The sequence below is a fragment of the Marmota marmota genome, unplaced genomic scaffold (assembly GCF_001458135.2).
Source record: "Marmota marmota marmota unplaced genomic scaffold, marMar, whole genome shotgun sequence".
Taxonomy (NCBI): Eukaryota; Metazoa; Chordata; class Mammalia; order Rodentia; family Sciuridae; genus Marmota; species Marmota marmota.
Genome location: NW_026000093.1, coordinates 41,819,849 through 41,840,065, shown reverse-complemented (window position 1 = coordinate 41,840,065; position 20,217 = coordinate 41,819,849). Strand labels below are relative to the sequence as shown.

Sequence of the window (20,217 nt, the reverse complement as noted above, 5' to 3'; positions counted from 1 at the left end):
AAAAAGAAAAAAAAAATCTGGAACAAGACAAGGATGGCCACTCTTACCACTCATATTCAATACAGTACTAGAAATTTTAGCCATAGAAATTAGGCAAGAGAAGGAAATAAAGGAGATAAAAATAGGAAAGGAAAAAGTCAAATTATCATTGTTTTCAGAAGACATGATCCTATCCAAACACAGAAGATCCAAAAGGCTCCACAGAAGACTGCTAGAACTAATAAATTCAGCAACAGAGCATGTTACAAAATCAACATACAAAATTAATAGCTTTCCTATATACCAGTAATAAATATGCTGAGAAAGAAATCAGGAAAACAATTCCATTCACAATAGCCTCAAAACAAAACAAACAAACAAAAAACCCAGGAATAAATCTAACCAAGGAGGCGAAAGACAACTACAGTGAAAACTATAGAACAAGGAAGAAAGAAACTGAAGACAACACAAGATGGACAGGGCTCCCATGTTCATAGATAAGCATAATTAATATTGTTAAAATGGCCATGCTACCAAAACCAATATACAGATTCAATGCAATCCCCATCAAAATACCAATGATATTCTTCACAGAAAAAAAAGTCCTAAAATCCATTTTGAAGAATAAAAGACCCAGAAAACCCAAAGCAATTCTAAGCAAAAAAAAAAAGCAATGCTGAGGCATCACAATGCCCGACTTCAAATTATATTACAGAGCTATAGTAATGAAAACTGCATGGTACTTACATCTACATTAACATAAAAAGTCACATAGACCAATGATAGAGAACAGAAGACATAGAGAACCCCACACAGATAGTCATCTGATCCTTGACAAAGGTGCCCAAAACATACACTGGAGAAAAGATAGCCTTTTAAACAAATGGTACTAGCAACACTGATTATCCATACATACAAGAATGAAACTAGACCTTTATATCTCACCCTTCACAAATGGTAACTCAAAATGGATCAAACACAGGAATTAGTCCAGAAACTATGCAGCTCCAAGAAGAAAATATAGGGTAAACACTCCCAGGTCATGACTTTCTCAATAGGATCCTTAAGTCTTAGGAAAATTAAGAAATAATGCCAATAAATAGGAGGTATTATATTTAAAAGATTTTGCACAGTAAAAGAAACAAGAATGTGAAGACAGAAAAAGGGAGAAAAATTTTTCTAACTACTCTTCTGACAGATTAACATCCAGAATATATAAAGAACTCAAAAAAATTTTTTAAAATCATAAAACAATCCAAATAAATGGGCAAATGAATTAACAGACATTTCTCAAATTAAACACAAATGGCCAACAAATATATTAAAAATAAATGTTCAACATCATTAGCAATTAGGAAAATGCAAATTAAAACTACACTGAGATTTTGCCTTATTCAAGGCCGAATGGTAGCCATCAAAAATACAAACAATAATAAATGTTGGAGAGGATATAGGGGAAAAGGAACACTTCTATACTGCTAATGGGACTGGAAATTAGTACAATCCCACTGTCAGTGGAATTGGAAATAAGTACAATCCCACTGTCAGTGGAATTGGAAATTAGTATGGAGGTTCCTCTAGACTAGTCATGGAACCACCATATGACCCAGCTATACCATTTCTTCCTACATATCCTAAAGAATTAAAGTCATCATGCTACAGTGATCTATGCATACCCATTATAGCAGCACAATTCACAACAGCCAAACTATGGAACAAGCCTAGTGTTCATCAATGGATGAATGGATAAAGAAAATGTGGCGTGTATTTACAGTTTTATTCAGTCATAAAGAAAAATGAAATTATGTTACTTGCAGGAAAATGGATGGAACTTGAGAACATTAAGTGAAATAAGTCCAACTCCAGTCAAGAGTTGTATGTTTTCTCTCACATGTGGAAGTTAGAAAGGAAAAAAGGAAAAGAATGGTGTATTGTGAGGGTGGATATTATGACTATCAAAGGGACATCAGTAGAGGAAAAGGAACTGGAGGAGGTAGGAGGGGAGGGAAAGGGGAAATATTGGGGAATGATATTGGCAAAATTATACTGTTATATTGTGTGCATGTAACAATAAATATGTAACAATAAATCCCACTATTATGTATAACTATAATGCACCAATTTAAAAAATATGGGAAATAATAAGTTCTATACATCAATAATCAAAAATACTCATCAGAGTCAAGAAGAAAACAGGAATAATATTTGTGCTCTCGAATCAGGCAATGGTTTTCGAGATATAACACAAAAGCATGTGTGACAAAAGAAATTTAAATTCATCAAAGTTTAATTTTGCGCTTCAAACAATTCAATCAATAAAGGGAAAAGACAACCATAGAATGGGATAAAATATTTGCAAATTATGTGTCTGTTAATGGTTTTGCAATCAGAATATATAAGAAACTTAAATTGGAATAATTTTAAACCTTAATTTAAAAATGGGCAAATGAATATGGATATGAATAGGCTTTTCTCCAAAAATGACAAAAAAAAAAGCAGAATAAAAGTATCCTTCACATCATTAGCCATTAGTGACTTTATTTGTGAAATGTTCAGAAAAGGCAAATCAACAGAGAAAGTGGTTGTCTAGGGGCCATTTTTTGGGGAAAGAATGAGGAGTGATAGCTAATGGTTTGGGGTGATAAAAATGTTCTGGAAACAGGTAGTGATACTGGTTTTAGTGAACATACAAACGCCTCTTAACTGAACACCTTAAGTGGGTGAATTGTATATGGAACATGGACTGTATCTTAATAAAGCTGTTTAAAATTACTCATCAAACCTGTTAAAAATTAGTAAAACATATATTTTCTCTAAACATTAAACTGTCAGGAATGTAAACACACTGATTAGAGTGATACTATTACCTTTAAACTGTTAGATATTAACATCAAAAACTTTATGGCTATTCCTTTTAACTAGTGTGAATCATTTACTTTAACAATTGGATGATGAAGATAAGATGGTGCTATCTATCACCTACTCTTTCTATTCTTGGTAGAATAATAGGATTATCAAACTCGAGTGATTCTACTGTTGTCTGTATTAGACAACTACCATGGAATATAAGAGAAAATACATACAAAGAGAGATACTTTCTGTAAGTTGTTTTATAATTATGCTTTCTAGTGCTAAAATTTGTTATGTGAATCAGTCATGTGCCACCTAACATCATTTTGATGAATGAAGATTATGTCACCTAGGGCTGCTGTAGCTGCCTTAGCTTGCATACATACACTCTGTGATGTTCATACAATGACAAAAATCACCAATGATTTTATCAGAACATATTTTCCATTAAATATGCACAACTGAACATGGTTGTAAAAATTTTCAATTATATAGATGCCAAGTACAAGGTAATTTTTAAGATATTTATGGGAATGCTATGGATAGTAACCCAGGAAGAAATGGCCAACTTCCCAAGCTACCACACTGGGAGGATCAAGCCTCAACATGAGTTTTGGTGGATAAACCACAGCAAATATTGTAAGACCTGACTTAACAGGTGCTTCGTAACAGTAAGTGAATCTAAAACAGACTTGGAGAAAAGACTTTTTAAAAATGACCAATAGGAAAGTCTGCGTGCTGTGTAGGAATGGACACTCAGAAGGATGTTCAACCCCCAAAGCAGCAGCCAATGATATATATCTGTGGAGAATGTCACACAGAAAATGAAATAAAATCCAGGGATCCAATCAGATGCAGAGAATGTGGATACAAAATAATGTACAAGAAAAGAACCAAAAGATTGGTGGTTTTTGATGCTCAATGAAACATTGGAACTCAGAGGAGTGTCTTCCTTTGTACCTGGATTTGACCCTTGAATGTTTCTCATTATTATACAGTTTTTCATTTAGCACACTTATCTTATAAATACAACTGTATGATTTCATTTTACTTCATTTTCCAAATCAAATTGTGTTTAGGTATCAGTAATTTGTGTAAAGTCTCTTGTTTAATTAAATGACTTAATTTAATTTTATTGTATTATGTGATCAGACAGAAAATGAAAATTAAAATTGCTTCCCCAAATCAGACTTTTAATCAAACGCTTGTTAGAAATGCAGGTTTCTAGAGTCCTGTAAAATTCTGATGAAATAAGTTCCTTGGAAACCACAATTATATGTTGTGAACTGTTGGTAAACTCTCTAGCATTATTTGGTACAGATTAAACTAGTCTACTTGCTCTCAGTACAAAGATATAAAAAATTCAAAACTAGTAGGTAAAATCAGAAATGAATAGATACATAAAGGAATAGCTGAGAATGTGCAAAAACAAGTTGCTTCTTCACATATACAGGGACAATGCATACCTACCCTTCTGAAATAAGTTCTGTATAGAAAATTAGTCAAGGTGGAATAGTTACTTGAGTCGAAGACTGAGAGATTAGAAGGAGCAATACTGGAATAGGGGAAAGAGCCAGTGTAAAAGCTATGGGGCAAACTGTGAACTTGTTTTGTTCCCACTTCAAAATGAAGCACATGTGACTTACACTTCATGAACAGTGAGATAGTGGAAAAAGATGAGGTTGCGTTTTTGCCAGTGGATGCCACCAAGAAAGCATTGTTAGAGTCTTCCTACTACCATCATCTCTAAATCAGAGTCCCCACAGCACCTGAACATCTGCAGAAGCTATTCATCAAAGGGCTGAGCTTTGAAACAAAGGATGAGTCTGAGATGCTATTTTGAGTAATCGGGAACACTCACGGACTGTGTGGTAATGAGAGACCCAAACATCAAGACTGTGTGGTAATGAGAGACCCAAACATCAAGTGCTCCAGGAGCTTTGGGTTTGTCACTTATGCCACTGTGGAGGAACTGGACACAGCCATGAGTGCAGGACCACACAAGATACATGAAAGAGATGTGGAACCAAAGAGAGCTGTCCCAAGAGAAGATTTTCAAAGACCATGGGCATACTTGTGAAAAGGACTTTTGTTGGTGGCATTAAAGAAGTCACTGAAGAACATCACATGAGATTATTATGAACAGTTTGAGAAAACTGAAGTTACTGAAATAACGACTGAATGAGGCAGTGAAAAGAAGAGGGCCTTTGCTTTTGTAACTTTTGATGACCTCTGTGGATAAGATTGTCGTTCAGAAATACCATACTGTTAATGGCCACAACTGAAGTGATGAAAGCCCTGTCAAAGCAAGAGATGGCTAGTGCTTAATTTAGCCATTTTCATGGTTTTATTCAACTGTTGAATAATGAGACAAAATATTAATTTTGATGGTTGTAGAGGTGTAGAAATGACAGTTTGGGTCTTGGAGAAAACTTGAGTGGTTGTGTTGGTTTTGGTGGCAGTGGGGATGGCTTCAATGGATTTGGTAATGATGGAACCAATTTTGGAGGTGGTGGAAGCTCATTTAATTATTTTGGCAATTGCAACAATGAGTTATCAAATTTTGGACCCACCAAGGGTGGAAACTTTGGAGGCAGAATCTCTGGACTCCTTGGTGTTAGAAGCCAATAGTTTGCTGAATCACAAAACCAAGGTGGCTATGGTGGTTCCAGCAATAGCAGGAGCTATGACAGCGGTAGAAGGTTTTACTACTGCCAGGAAACAAAGCTTAGCAGGACAGGAGAGCCAGAGAAGTGACAGGGAAGCTACAGGTACAGATTTGTGAACTTATCTAAGCACAGTGGTAGCAGGGCCTAGCTGCAACAAAGAAGAGATTTAGACAGTACTCCTATGTATAGACAAAAAAACTTGAGGACCGTATTTGTGATAAATTGTATAAGAGGTCATCTTAGTTTCTGTTCTTTGGAAAGTGTAAAGTATTCCAACAAAGATTTTAATGTAGATTTTTTTCCCCACCCATGCTGATGATTGCTAAATGTTAGTCTGATCATGATGCTGAATAAATGTCTTTAAAAAAAAAAAGGCAATTGGGGCTGGGGATGTGGCTCAAGCGGTAGCACGCTCGCTTGGGACGTATGCGGCCCAGGTTCAATCCTCAGCACCACATGCAAAGATCTTTGTATGTTGTATCAACATACAAAGATGTTGTGTCTGCCGATAACTAAAAAATAAATATAAAAGAAATTGGGTTTTGTTTAAAAAAAAAAAAAAAAAAGGCAAATAAACATAACACCATTGTAGGTATTTTTATCCTAAACTTAACTATTGAATTTTACTTATAAAATATATGGCAATCTAGTAGGCATGGCTATGACAATAAATAATTGCTACTGTACTGTTTCAAAGTTACCTTTAAGAACAAAATTAGTATGAGGAATTATAACTAAATACTATGTATGTAAGATAATTTTTACATAAACATGATAACATATAATTTTAACCTTGGCCATTTTGCGAATCTTACCCTCCTTTACATTAAGTTATAAATTTGGTTAATGTACTATGCAGGTTTTTTTTTTTTTGGTGGGGTTGGGATTTGAACCCAGGGCTTTGTGCATGAAAGGCAAGCACTCTACCATCTGAGCTATATCCCCAGCCCAAGTAAGTAAATTTCACTCAAGAGGCACAGAATGAGGGCGATGGTTGTAGCTCAGTGGTAGAGTACTCATCTCGCATGTGGAAGGCACTGGGTTTGATCCTCAGCACCACATAAAAATAAAATAAAGGTATTGTGTTCATCTACAACTAAAAACATACCTAAAAAAAAAAAAAAAAAGACACAGAATGAAAAAGTCAACACAAAATCATTTCAGGCTTATATAAATTAAGATTTATAAGAGCCTTAAAAATTAAAAAATTCTGAAGGAAAATACATTCTGGATTCTATTTGCATGCAAAGTTCATGAAATGCAGGGAATTTGTGTTTACTGCTCTACCCCTAGGGTCTAACACAATGTTTAACACAGGGTAGGCACTCACAACTGTTGAATAATGAGACAAAATATTAACATCTTTATTAATTTAGCAAAGGAGAAAAATCTTCAAGTCATAATACACAGAAAACAAGAAGTTGTAAAATGTTTATTGTAAAAACAGTCAAAGAAGTTTACAAAGCAAATATTATCTCAGAACACTTCCCCTTGGTTCCTGAATTAGCTAGGCTCCTATGTACCAGCAAGTCTCCATTAACATTTCTCAGGTTTTAAGGTCCTTTTCAGATGTGTTGATTGATTATATGCATATATTGCATAGAAACAAAAATCCATCGGATACTAAAAACCAACCAAAAAGTAAAAAAAAATAAAAAACTCAAAAACAAAATCAAAAAATCCTTGTTCTGCTGTGCTTTTCTTTCACATTTCCTACAGGGAAACCTGTGTATCTCAGATGCTTTCAAAATTTAACAGTAAAGTAAAATTAGTGCCTTAACAAACAGTAAGATACCAAAGAAACCTCCATTCAAGTTACTGAACCAAACCTCTGACAACATTTGAAGGATATCCAGATTTAAAAGATTTTTTTTTAATTTAAAACTTAAAACTCTAGACTGTTGATTTCCCATATTTAAAAGACTATAGTTATTTGCAGCATAAAAATGGAAAGTAGTGCAAAATGCATCAAGTTTTATATGATAAATATATTTTCAACTTCATGGCTGCCTCAAAAGCAAAGAGTGAAAAACTACCACTTCCCAAAAGCAATCAAGACTTAAAGTTCACAATTTAGAAATATCAATTGCTACTCTATTTCCATAAACTGCAAAATGATTTCAGAAACAGATTAAACACACAATTGTTTTATAAAAATATAAGTTGTGTTGGGCTTTACAAAAATTTATAAAATATAACACTTTGTAAATTCAAATTCATACTGAAATAGACAATACTTCTATAAATATAAAGTCTAGTCAAACTTAAAGAGTGGTCTATCTTGATCATTCTTATGTATTAAGTCACTGTTATCATCTTCCAAATCTTTAAGCCTAAGTGGATCTGTGCTTTCAGGGGATTTTTTTGTTTTAAGAGACTGTTTATTTTCAAGGGTTTTTTGTTCTAGAAATAATGTCAAAGCAGATGAATCTAAAACTATATCTTACTAAAAGAAGAAGCAAATGTGATATAACATTTCTACATTATTTATAAATTTCAAACCAAATCCCTAAGAATGGCAACCTAGTATTAATTTAAAATATATATCTGACAATCATAATTTGGTACCTATAAAACATAAAAATATAACCACAACTATTTTATGGAAAAAATATTTATTCATATAGAATGGAGATAACCCCAAATTTAGTTATTTGTAGTTGTCAAATGAGAAGTACTGCTAATAACAAGCATTCATAAACATTCATTTTATTACCCCAAAGAGCACCAGTGTATTTTTTAAACAAACCAAAAAGTAAGAAAGTAGGGACTAATGTATCATGTAACAGTGCTAATACCATAAGGCACCACTTGGTATACAAAAAAGCAAAGTATTTCCAAACCATGTGTTTTTGTCACTGGTGTCTTAACCATTAGATAGGATGGTTTTAAAAAAGACTAACAACTTTATTAATTAATCAGCTACACTCCTGTTCCAAACATTCTGTGCTTTTAGTTTTTCCATACAACAAAAGTAAAAACAACAATATAATACATGATCTGTTAAATAAACATCTTTTCCCAACTTTCCAAGAAAATAATCTAGAAATGAACAAGAATAAGAAACCCAAACTTTATCTGATATATTCACAACAGTCCATCCCTGTAGAAGAGTGTGGGGAAGAGAGCAGGCAGGGGGTACCTATTTTCTAGACTATATTGAGGCACATAGGTTAAAAGTTTCTCAGGCAAATTCATGGCTAGAGTAAATGGAGAGCTCAGAATTTTGCATTTCCCCCAAAGATGATTTTCTCAGATCCAATTAAATATTTCAAAATGTGTGTTTAGTCACTGCTATCATCATCATCATCATCATCCGATACATCATTTAATGGAGACTTCAATGACTGACTGTAAGAGTCTGATCTAGTAGGTTGGCACGTGGCCATGTCCCCAGTAGAAAGCAGGTCATAGCAGAAGTCACAAATCCGCACAGGCTTAGAGGACTGGCTGGGAAGAAGAAATCTCTTTTCAGAGCAGGGCCCACAAACAACAAAACCACATTTGCGGCAATGGTGACGACGATTAACAGGCGTAAATTTTGCTTTCTGACAACGCATACATACAGTTGCCTCAGAGTCAGGAACCCAGACAGCAGCATGTTCATTACTGGGTGTCTTCCCACTTTTGGAGAGTAAATCAGTAACACATTTATTGATATGATTCATCCATTCTGATTTCTCAGTGGCAGTGGCAGCATAAACTGCAAATGATTTAGTTGGTGTCTTAATAAGCCATCCATTCCTTAAATCTCCCTCATCTTTGATGGAATCAATAGTGACATTTTCTAGGGGAATAATATGTTGTTTGTTATATTTTTTCTTCTGAATGACAATATTGCCATATACAAGAATATCATTAAACAAGAAAAACTGCCTTGCTTTAGGCTTCTTTCTGCACAACTTAGTCAATACTCCTTCTCCAATAAGAACTCGTCCCGGTATAGTTAAGGGTTGACCAGCTGCTCCAAAACAGTTTTCCACTATACTTATACGTCTAGTATTTGCTTCACTGTTTGCCAAGCGATCCACCATCTTTTGCTAATAGCCTTTGGGGAAAAAAAAAAAAAAAAGAAGAAGAAAAATAAATTAGCACACAAATTATAAATTCCCACAAATAAGTAAGTTATGTAATATAAATTTAATCTAACAAATCATTGTTTTTCACAAAGGCAAAATAGTCTAATATTCCTTCCTTCTAGGTAATCATTAAGCATACTAAAAGGGCTAATATCTCTCAATTTTTTTAAATTTTATTTATTTTTTTACATCTCTCAGTTTTTATAATTATCAAAACACCAAACATGTCCATATAGAATTGTATTAGTTAAATATTTATAAAAGTATAAACTTCTTTATATTTATAAAAGTATAAACAGAGAGTGGAGAACTGGACAATTAACAATATAAATTATCTCTGCAAAATAATAAGCACAGTTTCATAAAAGTTATTCTCAATGGGATTCTGAACAACAGAGGGCCAAATAATACATAAACTAAGAAAAATTACTACCATTTTCCCAGTGAGCTATTACTATGAGTTCAGGCCTTAATTCTCTCACATGGATTACCAGACTGTTTCCCACCATGTCTCCTTGTTTTCGGACTTACCCTCTAAACCATCTTTAGGCAGTGATCTCTAAAATGCTAATTTGACCATGCAGTTGCTCAAAATGATTCCCTTTAGCCTTTAAAATATAAGATCCTTAACGTGGTATTCAAGGCCCTTCATTATCTGAACCTTGCTTATCTTCCCCACATCACTCCTCACCTCACAAAATTTATATGTGAAGAAAACTCTATTTTATTCCATTTCACTGTTGTTTCCCTTTACTAGTTACTACTCCAGATAACTTTTACTCATCCTTCAAGGCTGTTTAGTTTATCATCCCTCCTCCAAAAAGACTTCTTTAAATTCTCAAATTCCCTCAACTCTCAGACTAGACCAGAAAACCTTCCTCCTCTGTGCTCACCATATTCTATGTATATTCTAGCTTCACTTTTTCCAAAACTGAAATCTGTCTCCTCCATAGAGTGCAAAGGAACCTAAAAAGGCAGAGACCATTTGATATCCATATTTGAAACTGATATGGTCTGACATAACAAAAGTACTAAACAATGTTAACAAGAACACTATTAAGCAAGGTGCAAAAGAACCATATTATTAAATGATCACAGGTTCGATATCTAGATCCAATACTAATTTCACTCAAGTCTTGGAGAAGCGTCCTTTTTCAAACCTACTAACCTAATACTACTATACTACAACTGAATCACATTAAAGGAAAATAAAGTTTGAAAAGAAGAATATTTAAAGTTTAAAGACTAACACAGCATGGTCCAAGTTCCAGTCTTCAGTGCACAAACGAATGATATTATAACTCTTCCTGGCTTCCATTATAAAGGATACTCTACTTCTGATTATTTCTGAGTTCTCTCTCTCCTCCAATTTGGGTCCCTATAAAGCCTTCTTATCCTCCACCACAAGGGTAGAATCTGGCAGGTCAGAAAGTTGTTCCCAAGAATTCATATAATAATGCGTAGCTCTAAACTTTGAAGGATTCTTTCTTAGGGTGATTAGCCAAATACAAGTGTACCATTCTATACAAAAGTACATCACAGAAGAGGAAATAAAAACAGCTAATAAGTATAGAGACATCCGGGCTGGGGATGTGGCTCAAGCGGTAGCGCGCTCGCCTGGCATGCGTGCGGCCTGGGTTCGATCCTCAGCACCACATACAAACAAAGATGTTGTGTCCGCCGAAAACTAAAAAATAAATATTAAAAAAAATTCTCTCTCTCTCTCTCTCTCTCTCCTCTCTCAAAAAAAAAAAAAAAAAAAAGTATAGAGACACCCAACTTCATTTATAATTAAAGAAATAACATTAAACACTAAGATATTTTTCACTTATACGATTAAATTTTTTTAATTCCCTAAGATGTAATATTTAATAAACTTAAGATTATTTAATAAACTACAGAAAATATGTGTACCAACCAATCTAGGTATCTCATCAAAAGAAATTCTGACTGCATGAAGATATATGCAAGGCCTTTAACAGGAAAAAAAAATGGGAAAGGTACAAATGTTCATCAAGAGGAAGTATTTTAACAATTTATAATATATCCTTAATCACACACACACACACACGATGTGGGGGATACAAAAGATAGATAGAAATATAACCAGATGGGAAATTCTCAAGGTATGCAGGTGGGGAGAAGAGCTGAACACCATAATTTCATTTTTTCCCAACATATGTGTGTATTTGATGATATATCATCAAATCTAAGATGCTACAGATTTTAAGACATCTTCATTTTATATGCCACTGATTTAAAAAATACTGTCAAATAAACCACAGCACACACTTGATTATAAGACATCCTAGAGACATAAAATACAATTTATAAGGTATCTTTAGACTGAAATAGACTATATAGCACACCATCAACAATAGTCATTTATTTCTAGGTAATGTCTATAAACAATTCTTTCACATTTCATATTCAAACATTTGACAAATGATTTTTAGGCATTTGATCTATGTGCAGTAAACAATACAGGCAAGGACCCTGCTCTTCAAGGTTTACATTCTAATTGGAGAGGGGAAAAAGCCCAAAATCTAGAATCAAATAATAATTACTGCCATGATTTTTTAAAAATTAATTTTAAAAGATCAACTGGAAGCCACTCAGACTAGATGGTCAGGAAAGACCTTTCTAAAGTGGCATCCTGGTAAAATAGGCAAACATAAGGTATGGGCACAGGGTGGAAAATTCTGGGCAAAAAGAATAATGTAAAAGCCCTAAGGCAGGAAAGAGGATGGCACTTTTAACGAACTAAAGTATCCACTTATCCTTATCTGAATTCTATCCATTTGGACATACAGTTATTAATGAGTTCCCATATAATGCCAACAGGTTTCCTATTACTGCTACTACTGGAATTAAAGTACTATAAATTTATATCATGCTTTTCAAACATACTATAATCTGATTTTGTCTCAAACTCTTGTAAAATGACTAAAGAAGTTTTTGATTCTCCAAAGAAGTATCTAAAAACATTGGCTAAAATGTGAGCTGAAGAAGAAACTAAGACACAGAGATTTAATAATGTAAGAAGCAAAACTTAGCCTAGAATTAACTACTTACTGAAGAGTTCAAGCCATGTGCTGAGCAATTTGCATTCATTACCATATTTCTTACTCTTAACAATCTTATAACATACACACTATTAGCTCCATTTTCTGGATGAGTAAACAGCCATAAAGGAGTTCAGTAATTTGGCCAAGCCTGTCACAACAAAACAGGGCTCAAATCTCATTTTTATGTGCTGTTACCACAGTATATTATGGTACACTTATTGTTCCTCAAAAATCCACCAATTCTACAAGAAGTCTGAAAAGTTATTAATCTTTGCACACTACAAACCCTAAAAACACAAAGGAAGATATGAGAATCCTAACTTGAAATGTTATGTCATGGTTTAGGTAGGTGGTCAGTCTCCTGATGATATTTAAGTGCTCAAATGTTACAATTTATTAAGCTTGAATCTTTGTTCATAAATCTTGCCCCCTGTTTAAGAAAGCTGCATTATTAATTAGTATTTGGCTAGAGCAATTAGCTTTCAAAGTCTGTGAACTAATAAATATATTTCACATTGCAAGATTACAAATATACACTCATATAATTCTTTCAACAATGAATCATGTATTTTATCATCTTCATTTATTTTAACAGTGGCAGTGCACTTCTTAATTTCACTAATGGGTTGTGACCTATATTTGAAAAACAATGGGCATGTAGAACCTAAGGCTTTGGCTTTATGTAGCCCCTTCCATTATCCCTGATCTTGAAATATTTTCTCTAGGTGTCTGATATGAAAACCAATGAACTAAAGAAAACTCTAGATTACAAAAACTCTGCCATCTGCACAAATATGGGAGGAAGGGAGGGAAGAAAGGGAAGGTAGAGGAAGCTGAGAGAGGAATAGGGAGTGCAGGAAATTATTAAAGGGGAAATCAAAATACCATTCTTATCTTGGTTGCTGCTAGATACCCCCAAAGCAACATTCTCTACTGAACCACATCAAGGCACTACCCTTTGGCTCAAAGTCTAAACAGGAAGCCTCTCTCTTCCTCCAAAGCTCAAATCCAAATTTACCACCATCACACTGAGGTGTTCCAAGCAGTAAGAATTTTCAAAGATTTCTACAAAAGAACTAGAAGATAAAGATTACTGATATGAAGACTTGAATTGGGTGTCAACACACTTTATATACAGAGATACAAAAATTGTGGTATATATGTGTAATAAGAATTGTAATGCAAAAAAAAAAACAATAAAGTACATGTATATAGGCATAAATTGGCTTGAACATACTTTATATCAGAGAAATGAAAAATTGTGCCCTATATGTGTAATAAGAATTGTAAGGCTTTCTACTGCTGTTGTGTAGCCAATAAATAAATAAATGGATGGATGGATGGATGGATTACTAGACCTGGCAAAGAACTGAGTCCTTCAGGGGTTTTGTTTGGTTTGTTTGCTTGTTTGTGATGCTGAGGATAGAACCCAGGGCATTATACATGCTAGGCAAGCCCTCTATACTTGAGCTACACCTCACGCATCCTTTGCATATTTTACTCATAAAGGGGCACAGAAAGAGAAAGCAGAAAAGAACAGTAAAATGTAGCCCAATTTGATTATTGTCTACTTTCATTGAGACTGAATACCAGATAAGATAGGGAGAGCCAAGAAAACGCCCCAATGATGACATTAGGTCAAATTCCAAGAAGTAAAATTACTGGGTCAAAAGGCACAAATGTTTAAAAGTCTTGCTACCTTTTACAAAATTTCCATTCAGCAGCATGATGACTGTAATCTGTACAATTTTTAATGTTCCTAGTCAGAGCAATGTCTCTTTCCAAGATTTCTTTTATGGCTCAGTAATTTTAATTTTCTCCTCACAAGTGGTTATACTGCTTTTTTTTTTCTTTCTGTCTTCCTTATCTGTCTCTCTCCTTACATGGTTACATTTTCTTTTAAGTAGATTGTCAGATACTTTATAATTTTTGTTGTCACTTTGAATCTAATCTCATTTTCACATTGTTTTCTAATTAGTTAATACTGTTGACAGGTAAATTATATTTCTGTTTCTTTTCATGTTCAGCTACTCTAAAGTTTTCCAAATTATATTCTTGACTTATATTTTTTACTTTGATATCTTCTTTTCCAACAAATAATTTACAGTTAAAATGTAAGAGCTATAGCAAAAGCATACTTTTATAAAGCCACCTTTTTATACAACAACTTAAAAGAAGCACTCAAAGGTCTCAAGCTATTGCCTTAACAAATGCAGACAAGAACTGCATTTAAATTGTCCATCCTACCTATTCTTTTGGTAACATCTTGCTTTTAAAGTAATACATTCTTTGCTAGGGTGCCTACCACCTGTTAAAAATGTAATACTAGAAGAGACAAAAGCTCTTTTTAAAAAAGACAAAGAATCCAATTTACAATTGAGAAGAAATCCAACTGTCATAGTCTATGCCCTAGTTCTTCCTACTGAAATAAATCAATGCTTCTTATCTCATCCTTACAGGTGAGTTTAAAACAAAAACTCAGATCTAATTTAACTCTTATACATATCCTGATATCTGATACTAGTCAGCTTCAGTTTTCAACTGTACATTTTAGTGAAAAAAGCCAATGAACTATGAACTAAAATACCTGCATTCTAATCTTAGTTCAGATACCAGATAAGTGATTTCAAATTACCTGTTCTTTTTTAAAAAACAGAAGCAATAGCAAGCAGCCTTAAATAATCTGTAAAGTCCTTTCTGTCTTTAAAATAATGAGTCTCTGATAGTAAACCAGCCATATTTCTGATTTACTACAAGCCTTACTTGCCTACAAATTAACTTTTAATCAAATTTTTGATTGTCTTGATTACCATCAATCAAGATTTTAAAATGCTAAATTAATAATTAACAGAAAACTTGAAAGAGAAAGACCAACAGGGAAGTAAAATAAAAAGATAAAAACAAATGATGCTTGTAAATATAAAGAGATCTAGAATAGCCAAAGCAATCCTTAGTTAAAAAAAAAAAAAAAAAGTGAAGCAGGAGGCATCACAATACCAAAACTTAAAAAAATGACATGGTGTTGGCACCAAAACAGACATGTAGACCAAAGGCACATGTTATGGTTTGAATGTGAGGTGTCCCACAAAAGCTCATATGAGAGACAGTGCAAGAAGGTTCAGAGGAGAAATTGGGTAAATCAATCCCCTGATAGAGATGAATTGAGTGGTAACTAAAGTGGTAAGGTACAGCTGGAGAAGGTGGGAATCAGGGGAATGGCTTTGGTGTACATATTTGTATCTGGCAAGTAAGTGGAGGACTCTCTCTCTCCCTGTTTCCTGATATCATATGAACTGCTTCCCTCTGCCACACTCTCCTGCCATGATGTTCACCCTCACCTCAAGCCCCAAGGAATGGAGCCAGCCTTCCGTAGATGAAGACCTCAGAAACCATGAGCCCCTAAATAAACTTTTCCTCTCCTAAAATACATAATAGAAGACAAAGAGACAGACCCACATAAATACAGTTACCTCATACTAGACAAAGGCGCCAAAAACTACATTGGAGAAAAGATAGCTTCTTCAACAAATGGTGCTTATAAAACTGCAAATCCATATGCAGTAAAATGAAATTAAATCCCTATATCTCACCTTGGACAAAACTCAACTCAAAGTGGATCAAGTACCTAAGGATTAGACCTGAGACCCTGCGCCTAAGAGAAGAAAAAGTAGGCCCAAATCTACATCTCCTTGGCTTAGGAACTGACTTCCTTAACAAGACTTCTAAAGCACAAGAAGTAAAAGCAAGAATCAACAAATCAGATGGATTCAAACTAAAAAGCTTCTTCACAGCAAAGGAAATAATCAAGAACGTGAAGAGAGAGCCTACAGAATGGAAGAACATCTTTGCCACCTGCATCCCAGATAGAGCATTAATCTCCAGGATATATAAATACTCAAAAAAGTTAACACCAAAAAAACAAATAACCCAATCAATAAATGGGCCAAGGAACTGAACAGACACTTTTAAGAAGAGGATATACAATCAAGCAACAAATATATGAAAAAATGTTCAACATCTCTAGCAATTAGAGAAATGCAAAATCAAAACTACTCTTAAGATTTCATCTCACTCCAGTCAGAATGGCAGCTATCAAGAATACAAACAACAAGAGTGTTGGCGAAGATGTGGGGGGGAAAGGCACACTCATACATTGCTGATGGGACTGCAAATTGGTGCAGCCAATCTGGAAAGGAGTATGGAAATCCCTTGGAAAGGAACTACCATTTGACCCAACTATTCCACTCCTATCGGTTTATACCCAAAGGACTTAAAAACAACATACTACAGGGACATAGCCATATGAATGTTTATAGCAGCACAATTCACAACAGCTAAATTGTGGAATCAACCCAGATGCCTTTCAGTAGATGAATGGATAGGAAAACCCTGGTATATATACACAATGGAATATTACTTAAAAGAGAATAAAATCATGGCATTTGCAGGTAAATGGATGGAGTTGGAGAATATAATGCTAAGTGAAGTAAGCCAATCCCCAAAACCAAAGGCCGAATGTTTTCTTTGATATGAGAATGCTGACTCATAATGGGATGGTGAGGGAGCATGGGAGGAATGGAGGAACTTTAGATAGGGCAAAGGGGTGGAAGGGGAAGGGAGGGGTCATGGGAGTAGGAAAGACAGTGGAATGAATTAGACATCATTACCCTAAGTACATACATGAAGACACAAATGGTGTGAAAATACTTTGTGTAAACCAGTGACATGAAAAATTGTGCTCTATATGTATGATATGAAATGAGTTGCATTCGGCCGTCATATATAACAAATTAGAATAAATAATTTAATAAATAAATATCTTAGCTTCTTTGATATTTCAGTACCCTGTGTAATAGAATAAACTCTCAAAGACACTTGGTTATGAAAAATATCTTGTAAAATCCCAATAAAATTAACTTTCATTTTGTTGGGGGAAAAATAAAGAAAAATATAAAAAGGGCTGGGGCTCAGTGGCAGACAACTTGCCTAGCATGTGCAAGGCACTGGGTTCGATCCTTAGCACCGCATACAAAATAAATAATAAAGTCATGTTATCCATCTACAACTACAAAAAAATTTAAAAAAAAAAAGAATATAAGAATGTGGGAGGAAAGGTTCATTCATATACTGTTGGTAGGACTACAAATTGGTGCAACCACTATGGAAAGCAGTACAGAGAGTCCTCAAAAAACTTGGAATGGAACAAATCATCATCACTTGACACAGTCATCCCACTCCTAGGTTTATACCCAAAGGACTTAAAATCAGCACATTAGAGTGACACAACCATTCAGTACTTATAGCAGCTCAATTCACAATAGCTAAGCTATGGAATCCGTCAACAGATGAATGGATAAAGAAAACATGGTATATATATACAATGGAATATTATTCATCCATAAAGAAGAATGAAATTATGGCATTTACTGGTAAATGGATGGAAATGAAGACTATCATAAGTGAAGTAAGCCAATCCCAAAAAATCAAAGGATGATTGTCCTCTGTGATATGCTAACTCACAATAAGAGGTTGGGGGGAGGGGAAAATAGAAGTACTTTGGATTAGACAAAAGAAAGGGGATTGGGAGTAGGAATATTAATAGAATGAATCAGATATTACTTTCATATGTTCATATATGAATACACCACCAATGTAATCCACATCATGTACAACCAGAATAAAGGGAAACTGTAGTCCATATATGTATGTTAAAATACATTCTATGTCATATATAAAAAAAAGGAAAAAAAGTGCTGAGGAATAAAAAGAGCTGTAGTACAGCTTGCTGGACCCCAAGCAGCCACCTTCCTCAAACCCCAAAAACCCAACAACAAACTACCAGAGGTATTCTCCCTGGGCAACTAGATAATATTAGAACAAACTACTCCCTCTCCAATGCATCTAAATGAAACCAACAAATATTTGGAGTTCCTACCATTTTTAAGGAACTCTAAGTTTTTACTTTTAATATTTCTATAATCTAACAGCATAATCATCAGGGAATTTTAGGTAAAAGTCTACATAAAATACTAGGATAAAGCAAAGAAGAAATATTTGAAAATCTAGGGAATTAAATTTGAAATTTCAGTAAAATTTTACTTAGTTCATCAACAAAGAGACAGTTTCTCTGTCTCTTTCCACTGGGATTTCTGCTACTGTATCTAACCAATTACACAGATGCACTGCAGAAATCAGTAGTGATAAAGGAAATAGGTTCATTTCTTAGTTAAGAAAAAAAAGGAACAAACTTTTATATTTTATGCTTAAACTTATTAAAGCTGAACTGAAAAAAATGAAACCAAAATTTTAAATCGCAGTGAAGGTGTAATTATGTTTAAAAACCTCTACTGGATGCCAAATATGCCTATTATTGAAAAGTTAACTTATTTTAAAGTCAAGCCAAGAAAGGAAAAAAGAAAAACCTAAGATTTATTTAATACCACAATATATGCTAGGCACATCCACATTTTATCTTTCACTTAATAATCTGAATTTTGTTAATAGAAATTACATCCATTTTACAAAAAAAGTTACTTAGTCTTAAACTAGTTGAGCAATTTTTCTCTGACTTCACAGCTAATTTTTTTCTTTTCTTTTCTTTTCTTTTCCTTTCCTTTCTCCAGTACTGGGAAATGAGCCCAGGGGTGCCTTATCACTGAGCTACATCCCCAGGCCCCCAGTTTTTTTGAGATAGTGTCTAAGTTGCCCAGACAGACTTCAAACTTGCAATTGTCCAGCTTTTTTTTTTTTTTAAATTCATGATATTTGTATTATATCTTGCTACTTTCAGAAATACTTCACTTACGTAGACCTTTATTATGTATTTGGGGAAAGACATTAACAAATTTAGAGGAGAAAAAAAATTTAAACAAATGATAGTAAGTATAAAATAAATTCAAAATGATTCTTCAAATACCACAAGGAAGCAAAAAGTAGAGCTCTGACTAATTTAGGGTGTCAGTAAAACCAGAATACCCATATTGGGGAGTTTAAACAAACAAACAAACAAAGATATTCAGAGAGAGATAGGACAAAAGAAGAAGAATGTGAACCTCAAATTCTAATAAGACTCTAAGTCTTTAATATTTAAGTCATTTCACAGAAGACAACATTAATATTCCTTTTTTTTGGGGGGGGGTACCAGGAATTGAACTCATGGGCACTCAATCACTGAGCCACATCCCCAGCCCTATTTTCTATTTAGAGACAAGGTCTCACTGAGTTGCTTAGCACCTTGCCATTGCTGAGGCTGGTTTTTAACTCACAATCCTCTAGTAGCAGCCTCCTGAGTCCCTGGGATTACAGGCATACACCACCGCATCCAGCTGGATTAATTAATATTCCTTATAACTATAATCAGGTAATTATTCAAAAATCAGATACCCCTGGGCTGGGGATATAGCTCAGTTGGTACGAGTCCTTGCCTCAGATGCACAAGGCTCCGGGTTCAATTCCCAGGACCACAAGCAATGCAGGTCAACTCAACTTTAGAAGAAGTAATATCTGCAGCAGATGGAATGTCAGATAAAGAATTCAGGATATACAATCAAGCAACAAATATATGAAAAAATG

General features: G+C 34.2%; 2 protein-coding genes across 2 annotated transcripts; one reads left to right on the top strand and one right to left on the bottom strand.

Moving 5' to 3' along the window:
- Positions 1–3,559: 3,559 nt before the first annotated feature.
- LOC107142368 (DNA-directed RNA polymerases I, II, and III subunit RPABC4) lies at positions 3,560–3,805 on the top strand. Its single transcript, XM_048782831.1, has one exon. It carries the CDS (start codon positions 3,578–3,580, stop codon positions 3,752–3,754), a length of 177 nt encoding a protein of 58 aa, XP_048638788.1. The 5' UTR covers positions 3,560–3,577; the 3' UTR covers positions 3,755–3,805.
- Positions 3,806–6,833: 3,028 nt separating this feature from the next.
- On the bottom strand, positions 6,834–10,495 carry Plekhf2 (pleckstrin homology and FYVE domain containing 2). The gene is made up of 2 exons (XM_015485978.2): positions 10,471–10,495; positions 6,834–9,546 (listed from the first exon to the last, which is right to left on the bottom strand). Exon 2 carries the CDS (start codon positions 9,530–9,532, stop codon positions 8,783–8,785), a length of 750 nt encoding a protein of 249 aa, XP_015341464.1. The 5' UTR covers positions 9,533–9,546; positions 10,471–10,495; the 3' UTR covers positions 6,834–8,782.
- Positions 10,496–20,217: the final 9,722 nt, after the last annotated feature.